Genomic DNA, 10,868 nt, shown 5'->3' with positions numbered 1-10,868 from the left:
CATTGTTAATTTCGCTCAAACAAAGTTTGTGGCAACTATATTAATCCTGTTGATCTTTTTAAGCGATTTTTTGCTTGATCGATTTTTCCTCTGACCCATTTGATTTTCGTCCTCATAAACGGGAAAGAGGTAGCACCCAGAGGGCCTTAAGTTCTCTTAGAGCCTTTCAGCTCACTTGTGTCCAAGTATGCGGGCAAACTTTTGTGGGCTTATACTTATGCTTTGAAGGACAGTTCTTGGAAAATGATCCCACACCCCCACTCCGCCCCCCCCCCCGATCCCCACCCCTGCAAATTGTTCCTGCGGTAAGGGCCCCTTGCAGCCAAAGATCACAATCCCACCGATCCCCCTGTTGCACCGCTCCCCCCCCCCCCCCAGCTGCGATCAGCTCCCGCCCCTTCAATTAAGCTAAATCCAGCCTCACTAAACTGTGCCTAGCTACTGATGAAGCCAGGCGCTCGCAGTTCCTTTGAGAGCAGTTCGCCCTAAGTTAGTCGGTTATGTTTAAAATGACAGCAGTAAACATGTTATCGCAACCAATAGATTAAATTTCAGTATTGACAATTTGTATTATTATCCGCGTCGTCTTCCAGGTTGACTAAGTTTGCGCTCCTGTGTAGAATAGAAGAGAAATTGTGTTAATCTTTTCTTTATGAATTGGCTGAGATATGAAATTGCATGTAAAAGTCGGTTTCGCACATGAGAAGAAAAAGCTTAGTTCAAAATACTGACCGATTGTTGAAAGCGTAGAGTTTTTATGCATTTTTGAAAATGGCGTGTGAAAATGGCGTGTGAACAATTTCACGTGGAGATCAAATTTGTTTACACGCCACTTTTTCAAACCTGCTTTTGTTTTCAATCTCCGATTTTTCTCCTTAAGCCGTTTCTACCATGCAGTTTTAAGCTTGAGCGCAGATTATTACGAACAACTGCAAGCAGGTTTGAACAATATTAGACTTTAAGAACCGGTTTTGAGCTATATTACTTTCTTCGAAGCCTTTTAAAGAATTCGCAAGTAGACAACAGAAGCAAAGATAGCTAGTCATGTAAAAGAATTCAAAAAGGGAATCGCAGAATGAAACACAGGAAACGAGACAACAAAAGTGGCATTTCTTGAAACCGTCCTAATAGTTCACGCGCAATGCGAGTGCGTATTCCGAAGGTACCAAACCCCTGATCTCACCCAAGCCCCTGAACAAATCGAAATACCACCTTCATCCATTGAGCCAATATTGATAACAGCTCCACCAACCAACCAACGCAGGCGATTTTCAAATTCCTATATCGTCTGCAACCCAGGAAGAAGTACAACGAAATCCCCCTAGTTCTGGTGAAAGAACCGCACAGACCAAAGTATTGTGAGTTTGATCAAGATGCAGTCATATGGGGTGTGAAACTTTATCATGACCTCCCAACTGTCTAATTCCCTAGAGAAAAGAGACGCGAGGGCGATGTTGAGTCTTTTCATCCTCCGATCATTCAATCAATTGTGGATACAGCGGCGCAAGTTGAGCCAGTCCCGAATCATTTCCCTTCTCACGTAATTGGTAATTTTTCATCCTCAGACCCACAATTTTGCCCTGCAGAATGCAGCCCTGACAACTTCGATTAGGATGAGGAAGATATCAACTTTGATTAAAACTGTACCTTCAGGAACAAACCAAAATTAATTTTACTAATATCACTAACTACTATAACCAGTACATATATTCTTAGTTGCTATATAACCGGTGAATAATTATTAATACGTTATCAATAGTTTTATTCAAAGTTTCAAATTTAGTGCACTTTTGTAAATACTAATTCATATACCTAATCGAGTGCAGTAACATTCATATACGATGTTTTTTTTTATTTGAAGGTCAGTTATTAAGAAGTCATGTATAATTCATTTTCACCCTAAGTTTACATGTTTGGTTCAGCCAGATGTCTGCTGTTGAGGTTTCTGCATTGGGAATCATCAATTGTTCACGACTTTCAGTAGCTGCTGAACTTCATTGTTTTACTGTCGCTTCTCGAGTACAGTTGCCCAATTTAATTCACTAATTTTACTAATCGACTTCTCTCTCAATTTCAATAGGCACGATTCAGTGAAAAGATTTGCCTAAAGAAAACCTCTGCTAAATTTAGTGAAGCAAGCAGGCCAACCGAAACAGTTGTCTGAAAAGGTGAAAGCTAAATTGACTCTAAAGATACAGTACCCAAATCTGTTTGTGTACGACAAATGTATTACAGGGGACAAAAAGAACTATGTGTGAACGTCACAGAATTTGTAATTTTGTTACTCTTCTGGCTGTTATTTATCCAAAATAAATTATTACTTTTAAAAAAAGTTCGAACAACAATTTTATTGCCAAGAACATTTTCATTTTTAATGTTTTTGGTTCTTTTCTCACTCTATGCAATCTATATCATCATTTTATGGTGAATGATCAGAATTTTGTCGAGAAACATAAAAAGAACACTCTTTTTAGACGTGCGCAAGTCTCAACACGTTTTCTCAGGAGGGTCCGGTATCACGCACAACTCCGGAAAAGCAAGCAACTTTTAAACATACCTTGAAGCATAAATCTTAGTATCCCGAGCGACTTAATGCTGTGAGCGCGATTGAGGCTCAATTTGGAATGAGATTTATGTTTCAATCTTTTGAGAAAAATAAGAGTAAAAATTTAGGCGCTTTCTTTGTCGACTCTTGAAAAATGTCAAAAGTGAAATTTTACTAATGCAAGAGTGTGCAAAAAAGACAGATGCGCGCTATTTGTAGAAGCTTCCTCTTAATTGTGGTCGTCGGTGAAAAATTGTTCAGTTTTGATGGATTCAAATCAAGTCCCACGGGCCGTTGAGGCTTGGGCATATTAATTAACTAATATTTATAGCCAATTAATATTTGTTTACAATCAAATATTTGATTTAAAACTAAAGGGCTCTATTTTACCTATCCGCTAAGTAAGCAGGCAATTGCTTATTTGGCTGAGTTGACCGACCACGGTTGCTATGATAAAACAACAACAACACCATCTCCCAGGAGCTTCATAAGTTGAATACAGAGGTCAGCGATTTTTCAATGATGCCTGGCTAACTTTCGTTCACTTTGTATGTACGATGACCGGAAATTTATTCATGATCCGCTTTCGTAGATACGCCAGTTGACGAAGGTTGTAATTGCGTTAAAACTCGAAGCAATACTTTTTCCTGCAGATTTTATGATCCAAAATGTACCCATTACCAGCGTCTATCGGTACCAAAAAAACTAGTTACAAAGAATGTGCCTGAAACTTCTCGTCTTTTGACGGCCAATGTGGAAAGCGCTTAAATTACATGTAAGTAGCTTCCACACGGCAATTAAATAGCCTAAAATGGAAAATAGTTCCAAAGAAATGTGATTATAGTTACGTTCGACGGTAAGGCCATTTCACAAAACTTTAATCCTTTACGATTTAATCCTTTAAGATTACTAAAATGAGAGATTATACTGCAATTAATTTGCCGCGCAAATTGAGTGAAATCTAATCACAGCAGTTTTGCGGAATGCGCTTCACCGCAAAGGGTTTTTTGCGGCGCAAAGTAGATTCCACTTTTCAACTTCCAGTGACTGAAATTTCCATTTAAGGCACAGCCGTTTCATCAAAGTTTGTAAGGACGTTTCACACGTACAATGTATTAAGATAGGAAAAGTGAAAACTGGTCGCAAAAGTGAGTAAATTTACCCGCAAAATTTGGTTCCAAAAGACGCTCGTAATGCCCGAATGCTTGCTGTGTTTCAACGGTGTCGCGTTAGCCCCGTATTTTAACAAAATAGCCCCCAGAAATATGCTGCAGCTGCTCACTGATGATATAATTGGAACGTATAATTTGATTTTTTGATTGGTTCCTAAAAAGTAGTTTCTTCAACTAGTTTAGTTAAGTTTCCTCCTGCTCATGCTTTGTTCCTGTCTTCTGTGCCCTATCGATCGACCTTTAACTGGTTGTGTTGCCTGTTTCCACTGTTGTTTCGGGTGCAGTAGGAACAGTGGTCATGCCCATTGTGAAGCCTGGCAAAGTTGCGGGCAAAGTTTCGGGCAAAGTTGTAGCCTCTACAGGAGTCGTTTCAGGTTGAGCGGTAGATTTAGGCTGAGCGGTAGTTATCAAGTCTGGGTAGGTCTTGGGTGCTTGACAGATGTAATGACGATCAGTATCACATGGCCCCGTTTTGAGTCGCTTAGCGACAGTGTCGAATGCATCGTTGTTTCCCATGTTGGCATAGATGCAGATTCCAGTGTTGCCATTATCGGTGTTGTTTAATGCTGTGTCCAGGATCTCCTTAGACACCTCCCCAAATGGATCGTAGACGTCTGCCCAGTGGGACTCCTCAAGGGTGACGTTCTCCTTCGTGATGATTTTTTGTATCTTAGCGTACCCAAGATAGACAGTCGCATCATCTAAATCCAAATAATTAAAGCTATCATTCTCACTTTAAACAAAAATTATAAACTGAATATTGGGCTATTTAAATTGGAAGGAATGAATAAAGCTCTTCTTCACGTGATCTCTGGAAGCCACGTGATTTCATCCAGGCCATATGACCTGAATGTAAATGTGGAAGCCCGGATCATAGTAACATAGTAACTCAGCGCTGAATCATTTTATTTTTCAGTATGAATTTTTACTGTAAAGATATTATAATCAAGTCACATTTTACAATGAAAGGTGCAAATTCTGACAAAAAACGAAATCTGTTTAATGTAAAAACAGCTTTGAATTTATTAAACTCAGCTTAAACAAGTTCAAAATTGTTTTTCAGCTTTTTATATCTGATGAGAGCTCATGACATGTTATGAATTTTTAGAGGAAAAAAAATCGTCCACTAAACTCTACAGAGAGATAAAACAACTGTATAAGAGTTAATTTGTGATTGATTTTTGAAACTATTATGTACAAAAATTATTTATACAATTGAAGTACTTGGGGTTTGACAAGAACTGTTATACACACTGGCATGATCCCATTAATTTCTTTCTGATAACCCAGAGGTACGGACTGAGGTCAACGGACTGATGCCAACAACCGACCCCTTAAGTAGCATGGACTGAATCTGATAGAAGCATCGTCTGATTTTGAATCACTGGATCAATTGCAACTGGATACTTTCAGATCCGGACATTAATAACCAGCTCCTTATTAATCTGTTTACAGTTCACTCTGACTCCACCGTTGTGTATCGCCGCTGGGTTCGGGGATTTAGAGGAGGCATTGTCCCAGAAAACCCGTGCATCATTCAGAACATCATACGGATCAGATGTGGATTTATATAGTTTTTGAGTTTTCAAGAAGGCCAAACACAAAAAAAAATTTTTAAATTCAAATATTTCATGATACCAACTGCTGCCCCCATCATCCCTTCTTTTACTAGCTGCAGCCCCCACCAACCCTATTATTAACAACTGCAGCCCCCCTCCACTCCAAGTAGTACCAACTGCAGCCCCCACCACCCCAAGTAGTACCACCAGCAGCCCCCCACCACCACATGTATTACCACCAGTCCTCCACCAACCCTACCAGTACCAACTGCAGCTCCATCACCTCCCGTTGTATCACCAGCTGTCTTCGCCAACTCTACTCGTGCCGACCACTCTTAATTGACACTTTTCAACTGTTTCAATTTGCCCTCTTGCTCTTCTGAGTGATGTGATGGTGTGCCGAACTGCCCTTCCCAAATTACTCCGACCGAAGGTGCTGCACACGAATAGTCCACAGATATAGACCGGGTGTGAAAGGTGAACAGATTTACTACACGTCTGTTATTGATGTCCAGACTTTCGAAGAGGATTGAAACTGAAAGTTTTTGGTGAATACAAGCAGTAGTAGTACGACCCGTGTTGAAGGGGTTTAGTTAAATAGTTTAAGGAAGTTTAGCTCAGTGGCGGTGTGCCGATTGATCTACAGAGGGTGATTGATGTCTATTTTTTTATATCAATAAGCGTCATTCCCTTTGAAGTATTGAATAAGAATCGGCAAACCCCTCCCCTACTAGTCCGAATGTTTTGAACTGGTTCATTTGAGTGTCAACACTTTCAATTGAGAGTTGAACGAGTTAAAAATACCGTCATTATCTGTTGCCAACCATGTAAGTTTGCTGTTGCATAACTTTGATTGAACCAGACACAAGTACTCCAGAACCGTTAGGTAATATTGTCGAGACTATTGTGTTTTTCAGGCTGAAAAAAATTAAATTTGGATCAGATTGTCTAGAGTTTGTCTATTATCAAATCCTCGCGCAGGCAAACTTAAACTTTTCCAAGTTACTCAGATGAGGGGACCCCTTCCCCTGCGTGTTACCAATTGTTCTGATCAGATATGATTTAAAGATATATTTCTATTTGCATATGTTTGGGCCAATTAACCCAAATTATATGTATCAAAAGCCCCAAAAAAGCTATTTATTATTAGTATTCTTAAATATAGAAGCCAGATTGATGTTCCAGGCCATATTGACCTCTGGTCAGACCAAAGTCTAATCTCTGATGAGACGGTCCCGCAACATTTTTTTGCTCAGTCATATGCCAGAGTTTTGCCCCATTTTGAGCAACCAATAATTGTCAGACAAATTGGACGCATTGACTGGACACATAAGTGCCTGAAAAAAAGAGAAATTGGTTCATAACAAACTAAAAAAAAACAATTTTTGTAAATCGGTAATCTATATGGTTTCAGATCTTTAACAGGTTCTAACTGATTTTGCAATGGTTTGGCCTGTTGATTACCGGTTTTTGTCTACAAAAACCCTCGACTTTGCAAATTTTCCGGGTTTTTCAGTTGTCCAGTTTATGCATCGTGCGAGAATTCATTTTTTGTATGGATAGAGAAAGGAATCAAAACCGACTGACTATGCATGAAAACCTTATGAACAAAATTGTTGTCTGAGCTTATTCCACGAAGTCTTCAAGCAAAATACCCTTAGATTACTATGCAACAGTACTGATGTCGCCTTTTACTTTTGATATATCATGAATCAGTACTGATGTAATATGACACTAGGGTCCAGGAGGGCGGCTGTAATGGTCTATCATTGGGTTACAACAGGACCTGTATTAGGTCCCTTTTTTTCTATAGATGTTCGGCCTGCAATGGTTGAGAAGTGAGATATTAAATTGTCTCCGGATGGCAAATTTTGGATCTTTTTGCCCCCCCCCCTCTCTGGGGATATTGTTTGTACCCCCAGACGCACGTGCCCATGTTTTCAAGCCATTCCTTTTAGAATGATTTAAACATTTAAAAAACATCTAATGCGGCACTTTAGACAAGCTTTCAGCCTTTTGAGCATATTCGATGTCTACTATTGATGCATGTATCATTTGTATGTATCACACAAAATTAGAGTTTTTATGGGAATTTAATTGTTTATATGGCGAAACATTTTGCGTCGATCCTAGATATTAGTGCAGCCCTAAATCGGACCAAATATTTCGCGGGTCTTTCCAATTATAGCCCCCATCCCCTTTATGGTATATTTATGGCAATTGGATGAGGTCTATACCTTGTACTGCACCCAATTTGAGTAGATCCTTTTTGACATCTTTTTGAAAAATAAGTACAACAGTTATATCGGCTTTGATCGTGACCTACCCCCGGTCTTTGTGCCATACACATAGCTAAGTCTGGCCGTAACATCTCCCAACTCTGTCAGTGATTTTGGTCGGAACAAACTGGCTGCTGTGCTATTTTCCCTAAAAACAATATACAATAATTGGATGTTTCCGCATTATTGCGCCCCACCCAGCGCCCCAGCTTAGTGGTCATATAACGTACAGCCACCCCAACCCCCCCCCCCCCCCCCCAACCATGATATACATATCAAAATGCAGGGCTGTATTTTCGTATTTTCGTTGGGTTTATAGTGGGAAATCCCCCCCCCATTAACATTAACGATACAGTTATGGCGTGAGGGCTATCTTTGATCCTTTGGAATTGTCTCCAAACGACTCCATGTTGCGACTATGGATAGACCTTCATTAGACTATTTTATAACTTTTTTCTCAAAATTAATGAGTTACTAATCAACCAATCGGATAAGGGGAATTATTAGGCTCGAAATCTCATTTTATGACATGCTGCTACGCCCGTTTGGCTCTACCAACGTCTTCCATATCCGATACAACTTTCCACAAGTTTCCATGTTTTTGGGCTACTAATTTCCGTGCCATAAACAATTTACATTACGCAGCGTCACTTTTTCAAATATTGCAGTTTCTAATAATTAAGATTGTGTCAATTAGAATGAAGTGACAATAAGAATGAAAGACAATTAGCAGTTTTAAGATTACGCATCGAAGTTCACAAGAATGAATAAGTCTTCAAATTTGGTCTCAGGTAATTACTAATAAAACACTAATAAAATTCGATCAGTAACATCTTGGGCTTACTACTTGCACCAAATCGTGAAATTTAGGTGAAAATGAGGTGTGATCTATCTTTGCAAAATGTAATCTTTTCAACAAGATAGAATCAATTTATTGCAGATTGACTAATAATCTTCAACGTAGAAAAATTTTACTCAAAATAAAAATTGGTTAAGAAATATTGTTACTCGTTACCAAATAACGTCACATTTTTTTAAAACTTTCTTTTTCGGAAATTGGTCACGTAATATAAGGCACGTCCGTCGGGAGGGGCTGCAGATAATATGCACCCACTAAACGGGGGGATGCAAATCTTTTCGAGGCAGCGCTATGCTATGGACTTTTCCGAAAGCTTGTGTCTCATATGGTAAATTACGGGTTTTTCCCATTATTGCCTATATAAACAATTGGGATGACGAATTATATGAAAAATGGCGTCTGTTTTTCTGTTCAGCCAAATTTGGCCGATCGCTTCATTTGAGGTGGAAAATCATGAGTGGATTATGTTTTGCCCAATTATGTTAATATCAGCAAAAATCTAATTGCAAAGGTTTCAATTGGCATCATCGTGGTCCTCTGCAATCCAGAATACATGAGTTTTAACGTGGGAGTTCTTATTTTGTCATAGATCTGCTTATTCTTCGACTTTTAACGTCAACCAAAAAAAAATCAAATTGAGGCAGTGATTTTGGTAACACTGATTTTGATGGAGTTTTATCCCAGATTACTTTTAAACAGTTTTTAAAGTAGAAAGATAGATTATTTTGAAAAAATTCCAGTGTTTTAAAGTTAAAATTTGTTCAAGAGCCACAACGACAGATTTTTTGCTCTTTTGCTCTTTACCCTCATGAAATGTTTTCGAACTGATATGAGTGATATAATTGTACATAATTGCCTATTTTTTTAGTGCATCACTGAGCAACAAAAGATTTTCTTGGCTCTGACTCTATTTGTTTTCCCAAACTTTTTTGTGAATTAATTTTGTTTTTACTCGTATTTGTAATTTCTCTTGTCTTGGCGCGGTGAGCAGACAAAACAGTTCCAAACAAAACAGTCCCGGACAGATCAGTCCCGAATAGCAAAATATTCCCAGACAAAACAGTTCCAGACAAAAGAGTCCCAAAAAGCAGACAACACAGTCCTAGACAAAATAGTCCCAACTAAGCGTAGAGTTAAACATATGCAACAAATTAACAAAGGAACCACTTAAGTTTTTTATATAATTGCTGTTCATTGAACAAAAATTTAGCTGATTAAAACGTACTTTTAGCCAAAATATGTATTTTGAAACAACCCTCTTTTGGTATAAATCTCGCTCATATCAATTAAAAACAAAAATATTAACTCATAGATTATGGTTTTTAATAGTTTCTAGATTATTCTTTATAATTGATCCGATATTTATTCGGGGCTATTTTGTCTGGGACTATTTTGTCTGCTTTTATTGGACTATTTTATCTGGGACTATTTTGTCTGCTTTTATTGGACTATTTTGTCTGGGACTGTTTTGTCCGGACACGCTTGGCACTTAGTTTTGTTCAAGAAATGTCCCAAGGTAATTTAAAAAAAAAACACGATCGAATTTTTATAATGTTCTATTTAAGAGATTATTTGTATTTTGCGATTTTTTGTCTTCACTTTAGGGTCTCGAAAATTTTTGTTGAACTCTTGAGTTCTGTCTGTACAATTTGTTTTATGTTTGTGCTCCGATAATTACGGTTGATTGGGGAGAGCACAATTTGGCTCACAAAGGAGGCTAACGTTGACATTATGTCTTTTATTCAAAAATTATTTTGTCTTCACAAATACTATTTGATCTATTTTTGCATCTTCTTCATCGTTTTCTGTTTGACTTTTACATTAGTCGCCTAATGACAGCTCGCGTTCTTTTTCCATTACAAGTTTAAAACTTCAATAAAGTGCTGGCAGCCCTTTTGTTTATTTGACTTCGTGTCTCTTTTTCTCAAGCATTACAGTTCTTATCAATTTTAGAATGCGCTTTAGTAGCCTTCTGAATTAGTTTTGAAGCTCTAAATTTACTTTTGGAAACCAAGGTCAACTTCTTAATGTTGCCTTCATTATTTGGATGTTCACTCGCAAACTTACCCTTTTTTGCTTTTTTGCACTTGACTGTAATTGGGAAACTGTAACTGTTTTTACCGTTTTCAATTACTGAATAGTAAAAATTTTGAATGGTTCCTACCAGTTTTAAGGCAAGATTAAATTTTTTTGAAATTTTGTGGGCACTAATTTTGAAAAAGTTCTAATTTTTGTCCTCTTCTGTATATATATTTTTTGCCGTCTTTGTGAAAAAATTGATTTTGATAAACCTAACCGCATTTCTCGCAAAGGATTTTTTTCTTTTTCACAGATTTTTGTTCTGTTTTTTTTTGCGAAAACTTTTGATTTATTTATTTCCCTAAATACTTTCTTTATTCTTGGACTCTAATAAGACCTCTGCAATTTTTCTCCTATTAGTATTCTTTCTCGCTT

General features: G+C 37.9%; 1 protein-coding gene across 1 annotated transcript in view; it reads right to left on the bottom strand.

The window, feature by feature from the left end:
* Nucleotides 1-3,838: 3,838 nt before the first annotated feature.
* LOC142338433 (uncharacterized) overlaps nucleotides 3,839-10,868 on the bottom strand; it is a 7,978-nt gene continuing 948 nt past the window's right edge. The window contains exons 2-3 of the mRNA XM_075388194.1: nucleotides 7,603-7,703; nucleotides 3,839-4,418 (exon numbers count right to left, since the gene is read on the bottom strand). Of these exons, the coding sequence (XP_075244309.1) occupies nucleotides 3,958-4,418; nucleotides 7,603-7,703 (562 nt within the window). The 3' untranslated portion in view covers nucleotides 3,839-3,957. The remainder of the gene's footprint in view (nucleotides 4,419-7,602; nucleotides 7,704-10,868) is intronic.

This window comes from Convolutriloba macropyga, chromosome 4, assembly GCF_964194025.1.
Source record: "Convolutriloba macropyga chromosome 4, txConMacr16.3, whole genome shotgun sequence".
NCBI classification, from domain to species: domain Eukaryota; kingdom Metazoa; phylum Xenacoelomorpha; order Acoela; family Convolutidae; genus Convolutriloba; species Convolutriloba macropyga.
This window is presented reverse-complemented; position numbering and strand designations above follow the sequence as displayed.